Raw genomic sequence first — 26,213 nt, 5'->3', positions numbered from 1 at the left:
GATAGTATGCATTAACAAGAATCAGACACACAGAACTGCTATCCTGTGCCTTATAATGCAGAGTGACGATACTTTAGCGCCTAATTTCGACTATCATTTCACATTCCTTGCAAAATCACAAATAAGGCTAGTACTTCAGTTTCGTCTTTAATAAACTATTCATATTGATGGTCATCGATGAATATTGCCAAAACAAATTCTGCCTCTTCACAGTCCTCGACGACCCGCCGGACGGCCACCACCTGCTTACACTCCTCCACCTCCTTCTGCTAGACCACCGTAAGGAACTCTATAGCTTACATGTGAATAATGATAATTAGAGCGTTTGTAATAAACGTGCAGTCACAACATTAGATTCGTCAAGTATTACCTTCTAACACAAGAACCTCAAAGTGTGCTTACACTCGTAAGAAAAATGAGCCACTACGAGGAAGTACTAAAGCTTTGCACTAAACCAACTCTTTGGACATGTTATGCGAGCACTTCAGGGTTTGTCTTTTAGAGAAGTGTCAAGCCATTAGAAATTACCTGCTATGCATCTGTCAGGCAATACGCGCACCTACGTGGGCCCCTCAAATAGATACCTGCTCAGAAACCTCAAATATTTAGAGTAAATATGCCATACTGTAACTTTCATATTACTTTTCTGAGATATCAAACATAATGTTCTACGTACTCGGTACGTATTACATTTGTTAGTGTAGTCACGTTAAGGAGAAACTATACTATCTCCAACAATTTTGAGAATTTCATGTACATGCGCCCACCGAGCTCAGAATGTCGTGACGATCAACAACTTCAAACGCACGATAGCGCTACGAGCCGCAGGAGTCCCGCCAATTTTAAGACACTATCCCTTCTCTTCTCCGGACCTCACGCCAACCCACCGCCCTTGCGCGTTCGCCGTGGCGTCAATATTGTCATCTGCTCGTCATTAACAAAAAGAGCATGTTCGTCTTCTCATGGGCACATGCGCTCGCCACTTTTACTCCTCGCACGGCGAGGAGGATTCCTCGGTCATGAGGAAAGACGAATGAATGCTTGGTATTTGGAGAAAGGAAAAGGGAGGTGATTTCTGCTTGCCTAATCTGGCGACATGGCTAAGCTCCGTGTAAAAGATGGGAGAAGATAGATAAAATGAATAGTAAAAATATAATGAAACAGCGGCAATGCTCGCTGCACGGGAGGGACAGAAAGAAGAGAGAAAGGATAGGAAAGATGGGAGACGCGGTCAAAGGAGTCCTAGGACGGGGCACCGCTCGGCGAGAGCTACATGGTGTAAGCAGATCACAAACTGCGGTCCGATCGGCGAGAGCTACGCTGGAGTTGGAGCTCCCGGACGACACGACCGTTCAGCGCGGACTCCACCAAGCGAGTCGGAGGCAAGACGAGCCATGAAACGGAGCATAGCGAAAAAGAAAGCCCAACGATCGAGAGCCACTTTCGTATCATCAAACCCGTGTAACTCCGTTATCATGGCATCATTTCTAAAAGTTTTCATGGCTACGTACTGGCTGTAGAATCGTGCACACCTGAAAAACCACAACAAAATTTTCAACTTTTGGTGCTTTGAAAGCCCTTTAACAGATGCCATAATGAGGGGAAGAAGCGCGGAATCGCACGAGGAATCAGACGACAGAATTTCCGACACGAGCAAGTAGTTGAAAGCTGCTAACCCATCACAAAGCGCTTAGCCATAATGCACCATCGGCATCAGCATCAACATCTTTATAATTATCAGCCATGATATGAACATAATGCGCTCCATGTAGGTGCGCATACTGCCTAACTAATGTGCAGAGGGTAAACCCGCCACTCTAATGACATCAGATACATTTGGAGAGCTTGCAGTGATCAGCTACTTCCCAGAGCAGCGGGCAAGCGTGGACGGATGAGTGGGCGCGCGCAAGGCACACTGACGTTACCTTCAGAACAGCTCTGTCGGCGGTGTTTGTGTGCGTGACGTCTTGTGAAGGCTGTACCGTGAATAATTCTAGGGAATCACACTTCTGATGTTTCGCTGTAGTTTAGCAAGCATCTGGAACCTCATGCAGGATTACATTTATGCGCTTGCCTGTGCCATGGCTCAGCTTTGATTCTGTGTTCAAATGAGTGTTGCACAGTAAACAATTAATCAATACGTTAGACTCTTTCCGTGGCCGCAAACCAATAGCAGTCTATAGATTCAATTATATCTGATTTTTCTGCTCATTTATGCAATGAAAGAAATCCGTAATTTAGCCGCAAATTATGTTCTTTGGGGACTTCATTTTTTTACAAAGATTAACTTTTCTATAGGTTCAGTTTTGTAGCTTTCAATAACTGTGAATCGCAAGACAAGCAGTCATGAAGTTTCTAGTTTGAGCTTCTAGTGAGTAATATTTACTCTTTCTACAAGAGTTAAAATGTCGTGAGGGAATCGTCTGTTATTTTATGCGTGTTTCATTTGGTGTTAATTTCAAACTATTTGGTGTATAAAGCTTTATTGGTGAAGTAGGAGTTTCCGACGACCATTTTTTACACCAATCATTCATTAGTGGGCTCCGTTAAAAAACACTTTGGAAACAATATTAATTCCGGTATTCTATAGACCATGAACGATATATTTAGGTGGGCTGAAGAACCACCTTCTCTTCGGCTTAAACCACTATGTGAAGACTTTAATAACTTGACCAATTTTCGCAGACCACAATTTCCTTCGCCGCAACCTCCACCTTCATTCCCTTTTCCACCTCCTGTGGCCAGACCACCGTAAGAAATGCCAAAACCTTGCACTATCTAAACTTACATTACCTCAGCTATGAACCCACATGAACCTCTCTTACAGACCCCCACCACCTCCTCCACGAAGACCCCCTCCTGGGCCTCCTCCTGTGGCGAGACCTCCGTAAGTCTTTCAAACCCAATCCTTCGGGCTTACTTGAAAGTCCTCAACAGCTAGCTGAAAAAAACCGTTATTTCTACATTTTCAGCCCCCCGGGACCACCTTATCAGCCGCCAGTACCCTCGCCTAGACCACCGTACGATTTTTTTTCAATACTTTCGTACAGTCTTGCATACCGCGGTATGTCAAGGGCTTATCCAGAAATTTTGTTCGTTGGGGCGAGAGAAGGAGTGAGGGTTCAACTACTTTTTTATGATCGTGCAATCTTTCCAATGTGTTCATGTATACACGTCAATCCATACAATCCGAAACTCGGGCAAGAAATTTCAACACCCTCCCAAGTCACTCTCTGAATCTACGTCAAGACGTATTCTTCGATTTCTCTATACGGTTATTTTTGCTGAAATTCGAATTTTACAATTGTAGTGGTCGTGAGGTCAACCACTGCGCATAAGAGTGCTGCATTCACAGTGGCATGCTAAATTGAATCTAGCTTTCTTCTCTCCACAAGTGAATTGTCGGCATAAGACTGGTACTGTGTGTCGCAATGTACCATTTGCCTGAAAGAGCCTGCCCGCAATACACGTTTACGCAATAATACAAAAGATCGCGATGCTTCATTCATTGAGAATGAAATCCCCAATAAACGCAGGTTCGACGCCATGTTTTCAACAAGCACTTCTTGAGCGACAACTTGGAGAATTGTAACGCAAATGCTACGCTAGAGTTTAATTTGATCTATAACTTCGTTGCTTGGTCCTCTCGTGGCCTTGCAGCGAATTTCGAATCCGTTGTAATAGCTTACGTGCAAAGGATCATTCACTTTTATGGTGAACACGGATTAACGTGACCCTGTTCCGCGTAGCGCCAGGGCATCCCGCCAGACCGCACATCGTAGCGAAACCGCACAAGTGCACAGGGTGCTTTGCATTGGCTATTACCGCTGCGGAGCTTGCCGCTCTTCCTTTGCTGTGAAATGGAACAAGAGTGATTCATTTCGACGAGCCACCTCGCCGGAGGCACTGACATCCTGCGGAGCACAGGCACGCACTGCCATGTTCACCATAAGAGTGAACGAGCCTGTAGATTTCAACTGAGAAAGTTTGCAAAAGCGGCTTCAGGACAAGCAGCTCTTCAGAGCATGATAGTGTAATCAGGTTCGAAATCGTTCGCACTGCAACATAGAATAGTCAGTTCTAAAGAGATTCTGACTAAAATACCTGTGCTCTAAAAACTGTAGTAAATACTTCGCTAGAAACCAATGCTGAAAATTTCTGCGAAACAAATAACAAATATAACCGTGCGTGTTTTTGCTAAAAGTTATGTTCGATAACTGAAGCAGAAGTGCTAAGCGTAAGCAAGTGTTTGTCGGGAAGCGGAGAAATAACTTGTGTCATTCCCTGTGAGGAGCGTGTGAACGAGTGCAACATTCGTGAATGTCTCGTTATTCTCCTATCGACCCACTTGCTTAAGACAACGCTCAGCACATAAATTGACGCACTGTACATCCTTGTAACCGCTGGAATGCGTCTATTTACTGAAAACACAAAAAAGAGACAATATTTATCTTAAGACCTTCGCGGACGCTCACTTTAGCTGCAATATAAAGGGTAGAACGCGATATTGTAATCAGAGTTCGAGCGCATCAATTTTGCAATCGCTAACCTAGGTTCGCATGCCGTAGGGAAAAAAACGCCTGCGCATGTAAAATTGTAAGTTACGAATTCTCCTAGAATGTCTGCTACAAGTACAGCAGTGAAATACGCCATAATTATTTCGTTGAAAATAGGCGAAATAACCACTAAACATCCGTCAGGCAACACGTACAGCCGTCAGAACATTTAACACGAACGCTCCGCCGCGTGTCCTGCAGCAGTTCGATTGAAGCTGACACCACGTAGATTTGGGTTCTGTTGCCAATATGCTAGCCACACATGCCGACATATTATCTCAAGCCTACCGAGGTATTATCTCGGCAAAAGCGCCCAGCACTTCGCGGCTGGCAACAATAAAATTAGCTCTGGCCACGCTGACGGCTATACACCTGTGCAGCTATAGACAATTATATATATATATATATATATATATATATATATATATATATATATATATATATATATATATATATATATAATAACAATCACGCATGTGCGCTTTGTGATTAGCGGGTCTTTATTTAAATGAAGTACTCGTTACACAATTCATGCTTTGACGCCAGCTGCGATTCTACGTTTCTGCGTGCAATATAACATGCTTTAACGACACACCCTCAAACTAAACGACATTTTATGGGGTCTCTTTCTAAAAGAAAAAACTTTATTCATAAGCGTTTCTCTCAAAGAGAACACCTGCTTGCCACGCATTAGTCCTACAAGAGCGATTTTTCCTTGAATAGAAGATGTTTATTGTGTCTTTATTTCCATCTATCTCAAACTTACAGTCAAAGCTCATTTTTCTCTCACAAGAACCAACGCCCACACCGTAATTTCCGCAAAGCAGTAGTTAAACAATGCCACGTACGTAAAATGGCTTCGCAACCTTCAAGAAACCATGGGAGTCATATATAGTACTTCGGTATCGATGACAGCAGTAGACGACAATGGCAGCCACCACGCTATTTAATCCTCGCTAAAGCAATGAACTGCTTAGAACAGCTGTCTGGTATTTTATACTGCCTCTGCCAATGCGTCTTAAAAATCTTGAAAGTTGCTTAGAGAGGAAAAAAAAGCCTGCAAACAATGTAAACGCCAGATACAATATACAGAAAACAAAGCGAAGGCGCATCGAACGTGATATCGACGATTCCGCATGATGGCGTCACGCCCTTCCTTTTTTTGTACGCTGTATTACCCTAGATCCTGTGTCAAATGAAGTTGTGAATGCGATATGCAGACGGATCTAAAGAAGATGTGTTCGATTATGAACATGGTTTTAGTACAACAGTCTTGAGATTTTCATTGTTTATGCCGTATCAAGGATGAATACAGAACCCCGAAACACATTATTAACCTTTTCAGCCCTGGATTTTTTATTTTGGTTGGATACATTTTTGTGCGTGTTTTTCTTATAACTAGGACCTCAGAAGACGACAAATGAAATATTGAGCCAGTGGTGCAAACATTTTTGGATTAATTAACGTGGCATCAAACTAGGTCATCAGGGCTCAGTAATTGGAAATGGAGAAAAATTGCTTCTTTACTCCTGCTAATAATTAGCGTTCACAAGAGGAGAACCAACGTCTTACTTGTCAGCCAAAATACTCATTGAAACAGCTTCAGCACGACGTCTCGAAAATGGCGCTTATCCACCTCACCTTACATCCTCGGCTTCACCGAAGACCTCGCTCGCGCTTCTTCTTTGTGGCTGCTACAACGTGCCGCAATATTAATTTCAATTGCAGTGGCAAATATTGAAGAACTACTCCCCTAAAAATGGCCAGTATTGGTTACGTTTCAGATATGCTAGGGGAAATGTTGTGTGGTGGTTTCGTCCCTGGCGGTGGGCCGAAACCGTTAGAAAACGATGGCAATCTGGACTGGTTGGCTAATTGCCCCTGCATATATTTAGTTTATTATTTAGTTGTATTTTGCCCACTTTGTTTTTTTTTCACATTTATATTATATTTACTACACCACACTTAAAACACTAGCACAATTAACCTCCCCTATACCTTCCGTGGCTTCATTATGTGCTGGTTGTCATCAAGTTTGCGCCAAGCAAAGAAACGAGTGGTCAACATTTTCTTATTTCATTCAAAAACATTCATGAGGACGTTACAGTTGAAAGTACGGGAAGTGCTTTCGTTTATGTTATAAAATATAGTTTATATGAATTAGCTCTCTTTTTATTCTTGCTCGAATATTTGCTTTTGCACAAACAGTACACCGGCGAAACTGGAAAGCCTGTTAATATCAGACTAAACGAACAATGAGTGGACTTGCCGAATACAGTATCCACAGCATTAGGACAGCATTTAACTGTGCCAGGTGACCCCATCGACGAGCTCAAACTTCATACTTTTTTTTCAAACTTGCTTTCCCGAGAAAAAAAAAACGTGAATAATCGTATCTGACTCACAAATGTAATACACACCAGCGTCTCAAAAAAGCATGTTGACGGAAGATCTTGGGTGAATCTTATATGATGGGTATACAACCAAAGCAAGTCAGACTTGTGCCTTTCATCTAAGAATGTTCGATCAGTGTAAGATTATTAGCTTTACCTGCTGCTGATTGATTTATATGTGGGGTTTAACGTCCCAAAATCACCATATGATTATGAGAGATGCCGTAGTGGAGGGCTTCGGAAATTTCGACTACCTGGGGCTCTTTAACGTGCACCCTAATCTGAGCACACGGACCTACAACATTTCCACCTCCATCAGAAATGCAGCCGCCACAGCCGGGATTTAATCCCGCGACCTGCGGGTCAGCAGCCGAGTACCTTAGCCACTAGATAAGCGCGGCGGGGCTTATCTGCTGCTTAGTTCCTACCTCCATGACTAAGCGGAAGGCCGCCATCTTCAACCCTTTCAAAGGGAAAAAATTGGGGACCCTTAAGCTTCGCTTTTAAGAGTTCAACGCGATAGCGAAATCCGGCTAGCGCACCCTTCAACCACTAAGTGCATGCTTTTTAATATGTTTTGTTACATACACACACACGCACACAAACACGCACACTGTAGATTAGACCAGCGCGCGCTATTATCGCCGAATGGGCTCGTTTTCGTCGTGACACCTGTCGAACAAAACGCATTAAAGGGGCCCTGAAACACTCTTTCAAGTAACCATGGAATGAATTCACTAGAAGAGCTTATTGCCTCACGAATTATACGCCGCAAAAACTTTACGAATCGGTCCAGTGCGAGTGGAGTTACAAAGGTTTGTCGCATGCTGCAATTGCATTGTCTCTTCTCTCGTCCCGACGAAAGCGCTGGAAGCTAAGCAGGGAGGAGTGGCAGGGCAAAGAAACTACCGTGCCTCGTGATCTTGAGTTCGATTTTTTTCTAACGCACGGCTTTTTCAGTGTGATCGCGTGCGCACGCGTGGACAAGTAGCGGCCTCCCGCAACTATCTCGGTAACTTGATTTTTTGGTCACAGACGCACAGACAATTTTTCGCTCACAACCAACGGGGCCGACGCTGGCGGCGGGTTTTCTGCGACACGAGCTCTCCAACGCTATCAAGTTAAAACCAAACTTAAGCCGTGTGCCATCCCCAACCTCTTCGTCCATTTCTTTTTCAGATACGTGTTTCCGCTTCATTCACCCACGACACCACAGATTTTCTTTATTGATTGTATACTTTGACTTCTAGGTGCTTCGTGTGCATTTTGTTTGTACGTTTCGATTGTTGATATAGCATTTCCCAGAAGAAGAGTGTACTGCACCTGAAAAATGACATGATACGAGACATGCAAGCATGGTGCTAATCCGAGATATTCAATTATACCTGTTGCGTAACTGCATTCCAAAATCTGCATACGCAGTTGGCCTAGTTTTTCGGAAGCTAGCTGACTGTTGCGCCACCTGAGAGCGGCAACACAAAACACAAATTATGCGTTTGATAGCGCGTGTCTATATTTAACCGGTGGCGCGACAATCTGTTCACTCCCGAAAGGGGGCCAATGATGTTCCCGGATTTTGATACATGGAGCCAACCCGCAGGTCGCGGGATCGAATCCCGGCTGGGGCGGCTGTATTCTCGATGGAGGCGGAAATGTTGTAGGCCCGTGTGCTTAGATTTGGGTGCACGTTAAAGAACCCCAGGTGGTCGAAATTTCCGGAGCCCTCCACTACGGCGTCTCTCATAATCTACGGTGGTTTTGGGACGTTAAACCCCACATATCAATCAATCAATACATGGAGCCAATGGGGATTTTCGCAACTGATATAATTGAATGACTCTGGGTGCTAGTGCGTGCCTTATGTATGTTCACACGTGTCATGTGTCCGGTCTACACCATTTCATTGGGCCCCTACTTTTCTCATAGATAAACGAAGTGAAGAACACTGCGAAACACAGGACAGTGGAAAAGACGGACGGAGTGCTGACTTGATGATGATGATTATTATTACAATGATGATGATCATGATGATGATGATGATGATGATGATGATGATGATGATGATGACGACGACGACGACGACGACGACGACGACGACGACGATGACGACGACGACAACGACGACGACGACGATGACCTCATATGGGTGTTCCTAACCCACAAAGAGCGATACGCCGAGAACTAGGTGGCAGGACGCTCAAAGTAATGAACTGTGAAGCTAAAACCAACCTGAAAAAGTTAGTTTAGAGTTATATGAAAGTTTCAATAGACAAAAATTTTTACTCAGCAAGCGGTGAGGCCATCCATATTTCCTGGTAAAAATAACGATGAATTACAGGGTTGTAAGTCAGCGCATCGTCCGTCTCTTTCCCTGTCCCGCGTTTCGCGCAGTTTTTTCGCTTCGTTGGCCATGTAACAACCCGCCCAAATAAGCACTTTAGTACATCTGGCGGATGAATTGTTTTGTGCGTAGCGTATGTAATGTTTCGGCAGCTAATACCAAGCGTGCTGTGTTGTAGAAGGCAAATGCGGCATTTTAGTAGAATTAACCAACGCTCACTGTTAACTTAGGAGACGATGCGAAGGCTTTTAAACTTCAAAATAACATAACAATTATTTTGCAGACCACAAGTTCCTTCACCACGACCCCCACCTTCTTTTCCTCCTCCGCCTGCTGTGGCCAGACCTCCGTAAGAAAAGCAAAACCACTGCATTCTCTGAAACTACATCAGTCATAATATATTAGCCATGCACCCACACAATACTTCCCTTACAGACCCCCGCCACCTCCTCCTCCACGAGGACCCCCTCCTGGGCCAACACCTCCGTAAGATATTAAAGCCAATTCTTTCCAATTATCATGAAGATCATCAAAAACTCACCAGAAAATTCATTTTTTTACACTTTCAGCCCCCCAGGCCCACCTTATCAGCCACCAACACCCTCACCTAGACCACCGTATGTGTATATTTTTACGTTTTTGTACACTCTAGCATATCTCAAACCATTTTTTTTTTTTGCATACATTTTCCTGTATTCCCGCTGGTGTGAAGGTGGGATTCGTGCAGCTGTGTATTGTTCTACGTTACTATTTGCACTGTGTTAATGAAATGGGTAACAGACAAATTGAGCCGAAAGAGTTCAGAAGGGATCATAGGTATCATTCGTAAAAGTTCGTATGAAACCGCGCTAACTACTGCTAAGGTACACTCACGTCTGTGTGTAGTCACGTTATTACCTCAACTATACCACTAAAGCAACTACCAGTCATACTGCATTCATATAACAAAGCAATACACAGTCCTTCAATTAGGCACATAGATCGATTACAACAATAGTGCGAATTCCCTTGAGCCAAGATGTCTGGACTCTAGAATCAAAGACTAGAATCAATCAGCGAAATCTTCTTGATCTCGGGCAGCTTCGGTAAACTCACTTATGACTCGACTCACTAGGACTCATTCATGCTCGGATCAAGCCGTGAATCTGAGTCTGACTGAGTATGTATAATGTAGAATGTAGAATGGTTTGTATAAGGCGAGACAAATCGTACAGCTATAGCCAATGTGTGGCGCATTTTTAGAAAATTGTGTAACATTTGTTATTTTTTAATCATTCTTTGACCCATGAGTCTACAAAACATCACTTTCAACCATAAATAGCTGCATGGGCAAAGTCACGGGTTTTGCAGGGGTACGATATCAAATACATCTTTATTACTCTAAAGAATACAATTACGTATAGAACATTGGAATGATAAATTTCTGACGCTTTACGTGATTTTCATGAACAGAGCAGACGTTCACATGAAAACTCACTGTCACGCAAGACTTCGCTATTGGCGACTTTCAACACACTCGATTTATAGTTTATATCTCGCCCTACGTCATTCTTAATCTCCTTCTCTGTCATCTTCCGCTGCCTTTACCATCGCCTTGTTTCGATTTGATATTCACTGGTGCGGTTTTTTTTTTCTTTACTGCCTCTCCATCTATAATCTAATAAAATACATCCAACTAATTACAACACAACATGCTCATCTAACCTATTGTTATCTCTTTCTCTTGAAGCAAGGTAGTACGAAAGCACAATTCCCTACTATCATTCTGTTATTATTCCAAATAAAAGTACAAAGTCTACAATTATAGAGAGTCGAAGATTGAGAACCAGTAATAATAAAATGATACCATATGATAGGATAGCGTAAAAGGAATAATTATTACAGCGCATTTGCCGCATTAACTAGGAGACGGCAGAGGACTGATTGCTTTGTACATTCACATCCCCAGACCCCAACGTCCTTCTCCTCGACCACCACCTGCATACCAGCCCCCAGCACCACCTGGGGCCAGACCACCGTAAGATTGTGTGGCTTTCAAACAAAATTTCTGATGCATGAATACACCACCTGCACTAACTGTTGAATGCTATTCCACACCATTTTTTCTTTCCCCAAGATCCCCTCAAGCACCACCACCTTTCCCTGGACCACCGTAAGTAGTAATTACCTTCCTTCATTTTATATAAATGGCTTATAAAATAGGCCGCGCACTGACATTCCGCGTGAATTGTGCACCACTAAAATTTACCCTTTTCTTGTGCCTTGATATTTCACACTGTTTCCTTGCTATCATGGCTCTTCTGGAGAACTTCTACAATGAGCACGAGTAAGTTCCGCCCAAAATATTCGCTCCAGACTCTCCTTAACGATGGCGCCAGCAGTCTTTCGATGGCACCAATTTCTAGACATACAACTTTTCTCTGAGGCGAAGTTGCCACCATTTTGAGAAACTAGCAGGATTACACAGTTTTGTTTGATACTGAGGCAGAAAGGCCTTTATGTTATTTCGTGGTTGTGTCGTGTATGTATGCACTCTGAGTTCTTTGAGCTTATGAATTTTCTGTGGGAACGCTGACCAAGCCGCAATTGTTTCTTCTACAGCAATCAGCAACATTAGTTTTAGGCCAGCATAGCAGTACTTATGTTTTCTATAGATTATTGCGTGTTTAATCAACATTTAGACAAAACTGCCTTTAAATATCATAATATGCAGGTACTAATACATATCTGTGTATGTAAGATATACCCAGTGTCACGTACATGTGCGTACCACAATCGTGGAGAGTTCTTTGTGATTTTGACATTGTCTATAAGACATTTTTCACATGCTAATTGCCAGAAAGAGAGGCAACCTGTTTCACATCAGACATGCGTTCTGTTTCATATCAGACATTCATATGATTCATACTGCATTCATACACTGAACCTTTCGCAGAGAAAGCGTCATTACAAAAGCCGTTCACAACATCACATATTCAGGAGCGCTTAGGTTCCCGTAAGCCTGACGTTAGCAGTTCGTTCGCGAGGACAAACAAATTGAGATCAATTTAATATGACATCAACACCAATCTCAGTATGTTCTTATGTTGACGTCATTTCTGTTAGTTTAGTAAAGTAATTAGCTATACAAGAAACATCCTTTTGTGAAGTATATTTGTCATATTGGGCTCGAAGTTTTTCTATTTTGGTAATGCTAAGTTTGATTACTCTAGAAATGTGTGAAAGTGCGTAGACTGATTGATCATATAGCACATTTATTGTGCTATTTAAACGTACACTGTAGGTGCTTGTTGTTGTAGAATAGTGTGTCATTCACTTTTTTAATTTGAGGTAATCGTAAGTTTTGGTAATATACGAGCATTAAAGGAATTGATCGTGAATGACGGAGGTTACTTCGCCATTCCCGACTACCTTTAACACAACTGCGAAGATTTTCTACATGAATTGGAATCTAAACAGTCACTCTGTTTTTATAAGTCCTTTTTCTAATGTTTCATTTCACGATTGCTAAGGCGGTAATCTGTGTATCTGCTTGCACAACGTGCATGCTTGGAACCTCTACATACACTTGACAAATATGATGCAGACCGCAAGGTCCCCCGACACGACCACCACCATCGTTTCCTCCTCCACCTCCTCTGGCTAGACCACCGTAAGACACAAGAATACATTAACGCCCTCATCAATCGTCACTCATGTAAATATCACCTCTGAAACCACTATATGGTTCCTTGCAGACCTCCGCCACCTCCTCCGTCCAGACCCCCTCCTGGGTTTCCAACGGTGGCGAGACCACCGTAAGACTTTTCTGGTCTTTCCAGAAAAATTATTTTCTAAATCTCACAGGAAACGTTAGGGAGAGACTATTGAAATTACCTTATTTACAGCCAACCTGGTCCACTATACCAACCACCTACACCTGTGCCAAGGTGTAGGTGGTTGGTACCATCCACCTGTATGTGGATGCTTCAATATGCTTATACACTTTTCTTTAAAGTATTTTAATGCACTAAGAACCAACTTATAGGGCATTTGTTTACCGCAGTACTGTCAGAAGTATACTGGTTATGTTTATTTATGTAAATGCTGAACACGCCATGCAATATATTTTATCGTCATTTTAGGGTCTACACCGCGGAGAATGCTGTACCCACAGTCCATAAGCCATGAGCAGTGGTAGATATGTGCTAGAGAAATCATACGCCGCTAAACATCTATGTTCGCACCAGAGTCAAGCTTGTGTGGCTACAGTTGGTGTTGCCGCTGTGGAACTCGACACGAGCTTTCAGCTGCATGCACTAGTTGCCATCGAGGCCGCCTCTCCGCGTCAATTTCTTTTAACCTAAAAATAAGTGCAGGTGAATCGGGGATGCCTGGTTTAAGCTGCGATATTTTAGGGCCTAGCTACGCGTCTAGCAGACTTTTTGCAGTCATGCGAACAAAAGATTGTCTGCCGGGTGGTGCCATCTACCGGTTTTATGATATTCAAAGGCAATTCAAAAATCTCAATTGTCTTCAAGACACAATCGTATTGTCCGATTGTGTCAGTATATTGCACCACTTTCCCATTCTAGCTTCCATGTTATTGTCTATTCTGCTGAGTTCTCCGTCCCCAACGTTTGCCATAATTGTGAGAGCTTGCAAATGCGCATTATAACACTATACAGGAAGAGTCCCTGAATGGAGGCCAACACCTGCAAATTAGGATTGTACATATCTGTTGGGGAGTCTATATACATCTGGTTTGCAGCTATAGCTGAATATAATTCATCGTTTCTTCTTATAGCTATTACATCAATTTTCTGTTTTCTGTGACTATAGTTTGGCATATATATATTAGCATGTATAAAGTGACAGAAGAAAATCTTTGTCTTTCACAAATCAACGTTTAGTACGCACGACCCTTATTCTGCAATTAAAGCATCATCACTCCATTTAGCGGGTCTATGGTACATTTGGGCCTACTTTTCATACTATATAGCAAGCTGGTTGTAAATAAACACTTACATAGTATTCCCTGATTCCTCCTTTAACATGTGCTAAACATAATTGCTTTTCAAAGCAGAATGTAACTTTTTTTGAGACATGCGGTCGGCATGACCCAAATGTTTTTCAAAATAGACGTTGCTCCATGAATACTGCGAATGAGTTTTGCTAAAAGCTATAAGATTAGTTATGAAATTGAGGATTGACAACCGCCTGTTTGTAGCACAAACCAAGGAAACCATACGGATTTTTCGCCAAAAAATCTTCTTTCCTGATAAATGATTGTGCTGGTGTTGGGACCACACACAAGTTCTATACTTACGAGAGTTATCATTTTTATGCAGTAGATGTCAGAGTGACAGCAAAAAATACTTTCGTAACCTTCTTTCAACGTGCATTTTAACGTGCTTCGTAGCATTTGTCCCACGAGTCAGTATTTGGTTTTAAGGTCTTAGAACGAAAGAAGCGTTTCTCTTTTTCCTCACGTGTTTTCAAGGTTTTCGGAAGCCGTAGTTTGAGCGTTAGTAGACAATTGTAATAAACTAATCAGCCAAAGAATTTATCTTACTCTCAAGTAATCAACAGTTGTCGTGAAATGTGATTTCGTTTACATGAAGGCAGATGACAACATTCTACTGTTACTCAGAAAAAATGAGGCTGATAGAAAGCTCGATGGCAGTAAGCTTTTTCCAAGAAGCTCGTTTCTCCTGATTGTTTAGTCAAATATATCTGCAGAAAACGTTTCATATTTCATTAGGTTAACGACAATTTCCGTGAAGCCTGAAGTTTTGTAAAGTCCCATTAAGTTTCAGTGGCCTAATAAATTAGAAACCTATAAGCATGCTTGTCTTAAAATATATTTATGCCCATTCACAGAACTAAAGTTCCTTCGCTTTTTTATTAATCAGTAGTGTATAAAGAACAGTTGTTATTGTGAACTTCCCAAATATCAATAAAAATATTTCAGTAGAAATTTAATCTGTGTAACTTATCGCTGCTGTGTCGCTGCCAGACACCCTATGCATCAAATCATGCTTAAATATTTTACACATATTAGTATGCAGTAATGGCTTTTTTTGTCACCGAGAAATATTCTTATAGTAATGTTGAGATAGACAACTGCAAAGGTAGCCACTTCTACGGCATGCATACTTAGAATCTTCATGTATAAATGAACAATAATTTGCAGACCACCTGCAGCTCGACCACCACCCTCGTTTCCTCCTCCTCCTCCTCCCGTTGCCAGACCTTCGTAAGCAATCAGAATACACTACCCTACTCCACTGTTGATCAGTTCGCATAACGTGCCATGCATTAACCAGAAATAATTCTTTCATACAGACCACCCCAACCTCCTCCATCCAGGCCCCCTCCAGGACTTCCTCCGGTGGCGAGACCACCGTAAGAATTGTCTAGCGTCTCTTGACCATTTCGTTCAAGATTGCTCAGGAGTGTTATAGAGCCAACGCATTATCATTTCCACATTTTCAGCCCCCCTGGTCCACCATTCCAGCCACCAGCACCGTCACCTAGACCACCGTATGAGAAAACTTTATAATATCTTTGCTGTAGCTTATTTTTATGATCCGTTTTTGTTCGAGCTCTTCACCGTTATGCCGTAACATTGCACTACATGGCGCAGTTTCTCATATTCAAACTCTTCCCCAAAGTGTCGTTCTTAAGTTCTTCCTAACCACATCTTTCATCAGTCACTTTGATGTGCGAGTTTGATTTTTTTTTTTAAGTTGTTGGACACTTTGGCTGGGAGGCGATTTTTTTTTTTCTGATAGACAAATTGTAGCGCGTGGTACGCCTTAACTGCTACTTCGAGGTGTTCGTATCAGTGAAATAAACATTAAGCAAAACTTGAAAGTGACCACGTTAATTAGGTTCGGCCCAGCATTTAGCGCACATAATAAGGAGCTCGTGACTACTTCTATTGAACTAGGTTTTATATAAACATACTCTTCATCACTTTATCGTATTGTGGCCATGTCAGTCGCTTTATTGAATACCTAGTATTGACTTATGGCACAATACTTCGCGAGATAATGTAGCACTTAAAACCACGCTCTTAAGTTACCTAGTTGATATTAGTAGTAGCAGCAGTAGTATTATTATTAAACTCTGTATATCAGAAATGTTTTTGCAATGTAGCCAATTTATTTCCGGGGTTATTGTCCAGCACTGATATTGCATTACTTATCAGCGGAAACCATTAAAAATCAAAAAAACCTAAACCACTACTGTGGAAATGGCATTGGTCTACAAGAGTAGGAACCCTTGCAATAAACCAAGAGTTTTTAACGAAAAAAACTCATCTCTACTTAGTAAGACACTAAGGTAATTAAGGCAGATTGAACAAGCGCTATCCCTGTCGCAGAACTCGGCGCCCACCTGGACGGCGGCCACCTCCGGCCTATACCCCTCCTCCTCCATCGGCTATACCACCGTAAGGACAATCATATCTTTGGAGAATCCGCACTAACCACGTCAGCACTCAGTTATGCCTCATATAGTACATTCTCTGCGTTTTTTGAGACCACAGGAAGCACTACCACTTGTCCCCAGAGCAACGTGAGAACATATTGCACCATTTTGTCATAATATGCGGTTATTATCATCCGGTAGCGCTGACACCTCAAGTGCATCCAATATTGAAAGCCACCTCCTCGAACAAGGCCTCCTCATTTAGCGAGGCTACCGTCAGGTTTGCCGGAAATTTCGTATTTAGGTTAGCTCAATCCAACACAGCTTAAATGACAGACACAACTTCCATTTTCACGCTCCATGGTCAACAATTTCAATAACGATCCACTATATAACATTGTGGTACATGTATACCTACATGTATACAACAAAAGCCATTATACTCCGAAAGGCGGCCATGCTTGGCAGAAATGGAAATAGCCATGGCAAGCTCATGTGCTTCATCTGTTCGTGCAGCTTGTTATTTGACCGTGTAATTTCTCTTTTTTAAACAATATCTGGACAAAGTCTGTGCCGTGAAAAACATAACCGCGTCAGTTTCTCACTGGAGCTAAAGTTGCTATAAACATTAGCTTTCTTGTTGGGAGACTTGTAACATCACATCTCGTAGGTTTTCCACAAACTTCATTTATTAGCTCTCAACACTGTCGCATCTTCCTGATACCAAGAAACCAGCCCACTAATCACTTTCGCTGCTAATTTTTCACACGCGTATTAAAGCTACATTTTTCTGTAGACAAAAGAATGTCTAGATGCTCGAAGTGGCACAACCGATAGCCTTAGGTATGATACCCCTCTGCTCTTCTTTCTCATGCCACTAACACATGTAGTGAAATATAGGCATAACAAAATTTAGCGCTCAGTGGCCATGTTGAAGCTTCATCGCAACTAATATTACCAGATCGTGTTCGCCATACGCCCTTCATATATGTCTATTATCGTCATTTGCAAACACTGCTCTCATATTAAGTCAATATGACCATTTCTTTAAACTCTGCGCAAGAATTAAAAAATTATTTTTGGCGATTTTCGAAATATTCTGCTTGCATGTTCCGCATGTAACGTCACAGCTTCAATGAAATAATTTTTGCGAAGAAGTGAGCACAATTCGCTTCATTATATTCGACTTCTTAGCCCATAGCGGGAAATACGGGAATAATATGAAAGAGAACACCGCGCGCATGGCGAGAGATAAACACCAACAGATACATTTTAAAAAACGCAACAGGAGGCACACAGCATGAGCGCTTGTGCTAAGTGGCTACGTCGCTTACAACGAATCAGATCAATTAAAAAGTTTGTTTTCTTGTTAAATAAATAGATAAGTTGCTAATATACTCAATGCTCTTAATAATGCGATGGCGTTCCTGCAGGTACCAAAGTACCAGACCTTCTTTTTAGAACGTTAATCTCGCGAGACAATGGTTCACATGTGCAAGCAGCACATTTTATCATCAGCAGCAGCAGCAGCAGCAGCAGCAGCAGCAGCAGCAGCCTGACTATTTCCCCTGCAGGACAAAGGCCTCTCCCGTGTTCCACCAGTCAATTTGGTCCTGAGCTTGCTGCCACTTTATACCCGCAAACTTTTTGATCTCATCTGCCCACCTAAATTTATGTCTCCGCCGAACCCACTTGCCTTCTCTGGGAATCCAGGCAGTTACCCTCAATGACCAGTGGTTGTCCTGCCTACGCGCTACATGCCCAGCCCATGTCCATTTCCTCTTTTTCATTTAATAATATCCTTAACGACAATTTGTTCTGTGATCCACTCTGCTCTGTTCTTATTTCTTAAGGTTACGCCTATCATTTTTCTTTCCATCGCTCACTGCATCGCCCTCAATTTAAGCTGAACCTTCTTTGTAAGTCTCTATTGTAAGCCCCTGACGCAATCAGCGCATTGAGCTTCATTGTATCAACCAGTGAAGGAGCCCAAACCACATACTACATGTCAGACGTACGTTTATCTGCAGAGCGCTGATTTGAAGTTTCAGTTTATCGGATCGCGTAAGTGGCGCTGCTAATTGGGTTCTTTAGAATTACAAGCCTTGTAAAAGCTGACGCGTATACCCAAATAGCTTACGCTACGCAACTTTTGCATTATTTAACAATGAATTATGAAGAAATCATTCACTATTCGAGCGAAAGCTTCTATTAAGCTTCGCTTACGTCACATGCCGTCAGAATTTAAGGTTGAAGCTACCGCTTTCTCTGCAAGTAAAATTTTTAATAAAAGACTAAAAAATAGAGCTGTACAGTGGTTTTGTGAGCTTAGGTTGAGTGCATGGTAAATGTTATTCTAAGTTCTGGCCGATAATATTTAGTTAGTTAGTTGGTTGGTTAGTTAGTTAGTTGGTTAATTAGTTAGTCAGTTTGTTAGTTATTTAGTTAGTTACTTAGTTAGTTAGTTAGTTAGTTAGTTACTTAGTTAGTCAGTCAGTCAGTTAGTTAGTTAGTTAGTTAGTTAGTTAGTTAGTTAGTTAGTTAGTTAGTTAGTTAGTTAGTTAGTTAGTTAGTTAGTTAGTTAGTTAGTTAGTTAGTTAGTTAGTTAGTTAGTTAGTTAGTTAGTTAGTTAGTTAGTTAGTTAGTTAGTTAGTTAGTTAGTTAGTTAGTTAGTTAGTTCACCCTCACGGCCAAAAGGCATTACAGAGGGGGGTGGGTTATTTACAATAAAAATTTTAAATTAACAAAAAACAATGATTATGGTTTGATCGTACAAGTAAATCTCTTAAGAGCACAATATCGGCTGATACACTTTATATTAATACATGTTAGACAATACAATACCAAAACTAATTATACAATGTTAGCTATTTTAACACAAAGAACTTATTACACAATGTTAGCCAATGAACTAGGGAACAAGTTGTTATCGCTAATAGCAACAATGTCACCGGGAAGTCTGTTACACTCCTTTGATGTGCAAGGCAAAAATGAATTGAAGAAAGTGTTTGTGTTGCATGAAGGGATGCCTATATTTTGTGATGGTGGTCAAGGCGGCGGGATATGTGCTGTGGTCGAAGTAGTAGTTGGTCATGCAAGATGGGATGGTGGTATGTCTTGTGAAATAGAGTTAAACGTGAGAAATTTCTGCGAGATGATAAAGAAGGAGTGCAAAGGAAGTTTTCATAGTTAAAATGGTCGCGGTTCTGTTATATTTGGACAATATAAAACGAACGGAGTTATTCTGAAAGTGTTCAAGGGCATTTAGCATTATTCTAAAAGGGCACTCGGTGAACAATAGCTCTCAGCTTGCTAATAGCTTAAAGATTTGTAGAATTCGCATCGCCCATTGAATTCAAGCATTGAACCTTCACATTAAACTGGCTAATATATTGCAGGCCCCAATTTCCCTCACCACCATCCCCACCTTCATTTCCTCCTCAACCTCCTGTGGCCAGACCACCGTAAGAAACACCAAAATCTTCCACTCTTATAGATTTTGACGTATCCATATTATATCAGTCATCAACCTGCACGAAACTTCCTTTACAAACCCCCACAACCTCCTTCACCAAGGCCGCCACCTGGACCTCCTCCAGTGGCGAGACCACCGTAAGGCTTTCGATCCTAATTCTACCCATTTCCTTGAAACATATAAAAACTACCGACAATATTGTTATTCACGCATTTCCAGACCCCAGGGTCCACCTTATCAGCCACCAGCACCCACGCCTAGACCACCGTACGATCTTATTTTCATATTTCTATTCAGTCGACTTTACCGATATGCCGACACCTTGGACAGTATATTTTCATATTTCTGTGTGGTAGTGCGCGCCTACATGCTTTTATGCTTCCTCTATGCTTTCAGTATGCCCTAATGCTCCGTTTAACAGAAATACAGTGGCCATAGGCGCAAGGTTCGACAATTTTTGTTTCATTTTACATTACTGAATCATTATATTAGAGTGTCCCTCTAGTACCATAGTATTTATCCCTCTGTGATTGACAGTAGGTAAAATAAATAAATAAATACTTAAATAAATAAATATGACTGTTATGTCACAGAACAAAATACGCTGTAGACGCACAGACAAGAAGACGCCTGATGATGCATAGCGCTATTCCTCCTTCCTTGAGTGTCCTCGTTAATTGCTGAGGCTGTTACAAAATGAGATAGAAAACACGTAAAAATTAATCTAGTAAGACGATCTTAACAAACAATTATAGCTCAATAGTGACACTGTTATTCAGTAAACCATGAACGAAACGCTTTCGTAAGATAAACATATAAAAATTTTTCAGGACGCAATTTCTTTTGCCACCACCTCCACCTTCATTTCCTCCTCCACCTCCTGTGGCGAGACCACCTTAATAAACGCCTAAATCCTGCAATGTCACTACACTCAGAAGTAGTGACAATAAGTCAACCATGAACCCGCACGAACCTTCTCTTACAGACCCCCACCACCTCCACGAAGACCCCCTCCTGGGCCTCCGCCAGTGCCGAGACCTCCGTAAGACTCCCAATTCCAATCTTTTGCATTTCCTTGAAACTTTTCAACCCCTAACCAAAAAATGGTTGTTTCTACATTTTCAGCCCTCTGGGTTCACCTTATCAGCCACCAGCACCTTCTCCTGGACCACCGTACGAATACATTTTCACATTTTCGTTCAGTAGTCTGTACCGATATGCCAGAGCCTTAGACAAAAAATTTTGTTTGGGGTGGGGGCGTGGGGGTGTTAAACCAGATCTTAAGTTTTTCATTGCAGATTTTTTGTGTTTACGCGTACATCCTTTGTTATAAAATACTTTAATTGATATTCGGTAAATATCAAGAAATATGTGGGGAGATGACTAACCTTCTCTGTTTAATACTCTGTAAAACCTTGAAAACTTTTCAACAGCTGACCAAAAAAACCATTTCCACATTTCCAGCCCCCCGGGTCCACCTTATCAGCCACCAGCACCCTCGCCGAGACCACCGTACGATCATATTTTTATATTTCTATTGATCCGGCATACCGATGTGCCAAGGTCTTAGACAGAAATTTTGACGCGATAGCATTAAAGAGCTTGTTTCGCAGAAATTCTGGCGTTGACGCCGGTGTTGGCGTCGTTGGTCGCAAACAAAAAATTATTGTCTTATGCATGACCAAAAATTTGGGAACGGTGCAATTAAAATAAATTATTAAAAATCCTGGGCCAGACTGGCGATCGATTTCGGGTAGTTTTTGTGGCAAGCGGATGTTCTACCACTCGGCCACGCGTCTGCTTATCAATACAGTTAAAAGAACATCCGCTGATTAATTTTTCACTCTAGATCTTGGTTGATATGCATGCATCCTCTGCCGTTGTATACATTCATTCACAATTAGAAAATGTCTAGAGGGATGTTGGTGCTAACCCCATCTGTTTATTAACCCGTAATTTCCTTGAAACTTTTCAACAAATAAAAGAAAATTATTGTTTTCGCATTCACAGCCCCCCGGGTCCACCTTATCAGCCTCCAGCACCCTCACCTAGACCACCGTACGTGTATATCTCGATTTTACTATCGCAGCCTTCCATGATAGAATTATGCAGCCGTAATGCTTCTCATATATTCATTGCAACTTTTTTTAGTGGTGTCTCAGTGCGGCCACTGGAGCGATTACCAGAGCTAAATCATATCCCCCATGCAAACGCAATAATAAAGAAACATAATTAAGCGAAATAACTAAGTCCAAGTGCACGTGAACATTCAAGTGAAAATTTAGTGTTGTAAACGTTGTAAATATTGGACAAGAGAAACAGAGCCTTGAACGAAAGAGCATTATTTTCAACATAGCCCAACAATATAATATTAACATTGATGGGCTTACACTGATGCGCTCGTTCAAATAAAACTGTTTATTATTAGGACAGCGCAACAGTATCGTCTTATATTTGAAGTTCCTGAGCGAGGCAAAAGAGGAAGAATCTGATAGAACTTAAAAACAATACAAGTTGGACATTAATTGCAACAGCGAGTCGACGAGATCTGCAGTCATATTTAGCAACAGCACAAAGTTTGGTACAACGCAGCGTGATCAGTTCATTAGACCCTTTTCCAGCGAACGGCATGAGTTCCGGCTGCGTTCGTGATTCATGAAAAAGGTAGCTTCTAGTTACGGCGCACTATAAGCTAGAGCTAGCTCTATGGTAAGAATTGCAGTGAATAAAACACTCCCGCGTTCAACAAATAACATTTTCAAACGTTCATTTTGTGGACATAATATTGCATCCTAAGCACATTTGCATTCACAGCACCCAGCGTCCATCCCCTCGGCCTCCTCCTGCATACCAGCCCCCACCACCACCTGTGGCCAGACCACCGTAAGACTTCTTGAATGTCACGAGAAAGTATGAGTTACGTGACAATACTGCCAGTACTAACTATTGCATCCTATCTTAGAACACCATTCCCTTTCCCGGCACCTCCTCAACGACCACCGTCTCTCACCGGGCAGCCGTAAGTAAAGATTACTTGCCTAGGTTTTTATTTCATTCCTAAATACACCCTTCATGATTGCCAATGAGGCACTCTCTTTCAAATTGCTTGATACCGCAACCATTCGCCATAGTGTTCGTTTTTCGGTAGATATAGAGCTATAATGCGCGCCAAAGTTTCATCAAAATTACAGTCTAATATGTCACCCGCATCAGCAAACCATGGTTTCCAAACACAACGAACGAATTCTTCAAGCTTATGGCTTTTATCTGTTTCTTAAGGGTCAACACCGCAATACAAGAAACGTGCCTGCATGGTTTCGCCTGGTAGCAATGCAGAAAATTTCTGTCGGTCGTCTGAATGCGCGTCAACTTGCATCAGTCGGACTCCCGAATTCCGTCAAATGAATAAATTTAGCCAGACATATTGTCCTGAAAATTTGATGAGCAGCCTGTATATATTGAACTGTCCGACGTTTTTAACGTACAATTTGTTAGATATTCATTATCTCATCAGTCACCCTTCACGGTAGTCTAGTGATTATGATGCTGGAATGCTGATGCGAAGGTAACGGAATCGAATCCCGGTGGTGGTGGACGCATTTTCATGGAAACGAAATGCTAGTGACCAAAAATGAGAATTTTTTTTTCGCAAGCATTGTGCTCAGTAGTAAAAATGGCCGCTTGCAAGGTACTCAACTGTTTATGTGAGCTTTCCCTTTATAGGGCTCACTGTGTCGTTGCCTTGTTTTAGAATAGTTCAACCTGTTAACCTGGTCGATAAGGTACACAACAGATATTTTCTTTTTCATTTTTCTTGGGATTGCCGTGGGAGGTTTTTTTGTGTGTTTCACGACAAATCACCACAATCTATGATTACAAAAACACCCAAGTGTGTTCTTCTCAAGGTAACAAAAACATTTTTTTCAAGATACGTTATATTTAAAATTATGCCATGCTTCTTATCATACCGCCTTGCTTGCACATAAATCCTGGAAGTATAGCATATGCACTTACAAGACCAGACAAAATACGCCTCTTTAGCTCTTACGGAGACCTAACTGTACACCAATCAACAAAGAAACCTGTGAAATAATCTGGTATCTGATATTTTATCTCCTACACTTGGGGTTGGAGCATGTATAGCAGAATGTTTTATTAGACGATTCCGAATGTGGTAGTTCATGTAGCCGTTTTTGCAAGAGGTACGTGCTGTGAACTGTTACGCAAAACTGAGCCATATTTTGCAGACCACAAGTTACTCCAGCACGACCACCACCCTCGTTTCCTCCTCCTCCTCCTCCCGTGGCTAGACCTCCGTAAGCAATCAGAATACACTACCCCCTTCTTCACTGTTCACCAGTTCGCGTAACACGTCATGTATTAAGCAGAAATAATCCTTCCATACAGGCCACCCCCACCTCCTCCATCCAGGCCCCCTCCCGGTCCGCCATACCAGCCACCAGCACCTGTGCCTAGACCTCCGTATGAAAATCTTGCTCTTGTTCACCTTCTCTTGTGGATCATACCCACTGTGGGGGATTGGCCAAGTATTGAGTCTTCTGATGAAATCTTATGAGATTACAGAATTATGGAGGCTATAGAATGTAGATATTAAAAATCTTAGAATGAAATGTTGATGCTCACTCAAAGGTACAAAGTGTAAAGCTTTTATTAGTAATAGATAGTAAAGTTAAAATAAAAAAAGAATTATGAAGATCAATCTTTATTGCAGTTTTTTTTTCCAAGTTTATCTAACTTTTATTCAAATTAATCACTTTATTACTTCTATTCTATATTATCATATTCTAACATCTTTTTAATATTTTCTCTTCCTTTATTTTATGCAGACAAAATTCAACCTTTAATAAAAGAGTTGACATATTAAAATATTCGGTTTTTGGCAATCCCCCAGCGTGGCTGTGTGCCACAATTTCAAGGATGTACTGTACTGTTCTCTGCATACCTTGTTTTTCCTTGTTGCACCGTGGTCCTGCGTCGTGTGCTGTCCACGTAGCGACAATATAACGAAGCGCCCCATGATTGTCCCTTTATTCTTCACGTCTTCAGACGCAGTGGTACGATCACACAACTTTATACTGTCATCCTGCTATCATTCAACATTACTAGGAGCATGTACCTGCATAACCATAAAGCTAGTGTGAATAAAACAATGCGCTATATCGGAGAAGTTATTTCTGGGAATTTAACATAATTATGCTTTGATGGCAGAGCACTGATGGTTGTGTAAATTAACCTACCTAGACCCCAACGTCCTTCCCTTCGGCCACCACCTGCATACCAGCCACCAGGACTACCTGTGCCGAGACCACCGTAAGCACTTAACGGCTTTCATAAAGAAGCATGTACGCGTGACTACATTCCTTCCACTAACTGTTTTCTCCTCTTTTGAACCATTCTTTCTTTCCTCAAGGCCTCCTCCAGGGCCTACGCCTTTCCCAAGGCCACCGTAAGTAAAGATTGCATTTATTTAATGTAAAGGTGTCGTGACTACGCTGCCCCCATTCTCCAACTGCAGTGCATAAAACGTGCTCTCGCGCATCACTCCTTACCAAACTTCTATCGGCTCCTCAATCTATTTGGTCGGTGTTCTTGTTTCTGTCTCTACTAGCTGCTGCTATGGGAACATACCGTGCACGACGTAGAATTTGGGTCATGGAATTCTTTTTTTTTTCCACAACTAGTTCAGTTTAAATTTTTGGTTCGACAGTAAGAAGCAAGAACCATTTAGCGGGTGTGGCCGTGCTCATGTATTTTGCAGTTTATTCAATTGATATACTCAGCTTTTTACGTAAAAACGTTTATATTCTCGTAGTCCAACCCATTTGTGACGACGCCACTTTTAATAATATATCAGTTATAACAATAGCAACCTGCTGCACCATCAACTTTGGTGCGTCTTTTTAATTTGAAATAACTGGCTTACAATAACGTCATCATGCCGCATTATGTTATCCCAATTCATTATGGCTGTCGGGCTTGAAAAGAACGAAGGCGCAATCATCGAGCGGGAC

At 41.8% G+C, this 26,213-nt stretch overlaps 1 protein-coding gene across 50 annotated transcripts in view; it reads left to right on the top strand.

The window, feature by feature from the left end:
• Positions 1–26,213, top strand: part of LOC119161759 (uncharacterized) — a 230,137-nt gene that overhangs the window by 156,326 nt on the left and 47,598 nt on the right. For 29 of the 50 annotated variants that reach the window (XM_075880833.1, XM_075880818.1, XM_075880812.1 and 26 more), the window contains 25 exons: positions 214–279; positions 2,686–2,751; positions 2,828–2,887; positions 2,973–3,020; positions 9,574–9,639; positions 9,726–9,776; positions 9,860–9,907; positions 11,239–11,307; positions 11,407–11,442; positions 12,877–12,942; positions 13,028–13,087; positions 15,466–15,528; positions 15,618–15,677; positions 15,768–15,815; positions 16,660–16,728; positions 21,167–21,223; positions 21,307–21,354; positions 21,646–21,693; positions 22,192–22,239; positions 22,996–23,064; positions 23,144–23,200; positions 24,429–24,497; positions 24,589–24,663; positions 25,444–25,512; positions 25,613–25,648. In XM_075880833.1, coding sequence (XP_075736948.1) covers positions 214–279; positions 2,686–2,751; positions 2,828–2,887; positions 2,973–3,020; positions 9,574–9,639; positions 9,726–9,776; positions 9,860–9,907; positions 11,239–11,307; positions 11,407–11,442; positions 12,877–12,942; positions 13,028–13,087; positions 15,466–15,528; positions 15,618–15,677; positions 15,768–15,815; positions 16,660–16,728; positions 21,167–21,223; positions 21,307–21,354; positions 21,646–21,693; positions 22,192–22,239; positions 22,996–23,064; positions 23,144–23,200; positions 24,429–24,497; positions 24,589–24,663; positions 25,444–25,512; positions 25,613–25,648 — 1,452 coding nt within the window. The remainder of the gene's footprint in view (positions 1–213; positions 280–2,685; positions 2,752–2,827; positions 2,888–2,972; positions 3,021–9,573; positions 9,640–9,725; positions 9,777–9,859; positions 9,908–11,238; positions 11,308–11,406; positions 11,443–12,876; positions 12,943–13,027; positions 13,088–15,465; positions 15,529–15,617; positions 15,678–15,767; positions 15,816–16,659; positions 16,729–21,166; positions 21,224–21,306; positions 21,355–21,645; positions 21,694–22,191; positions 22,240–22,995; positions 23,065–23,143; positions 23,201–24,428; positions 24,498–24,588; positions 24,664–25,443; positions 25,513–25,612; positions 25,649–26,213) is intronic. The other 21 variants (XM_075880822.1, XM_075880816.1, XM_075880821.1 and 18 more) reach the window with 16 other exon arrangements.

This window comes from Rhipicephalus microplus, chromosome X, assembly GCF_043290135.1.
Source record: "Rhipicephalus microplus isolate Deutch F79 chromosome X, USDA_Rmic, whole genome shotgun sequence".
In the NCBI taxonomy this organism is placed as follows: domain Eukaryota; kingdom Metazoa; phylum Arthropoda; class Arachnida; order Ixodida; family Ixodidae; genus Rhipicephalus; species Rhipicephalus microplus.
This window is presented reverse-complemented; position numbering and strand designations above follow the sequence as displayed.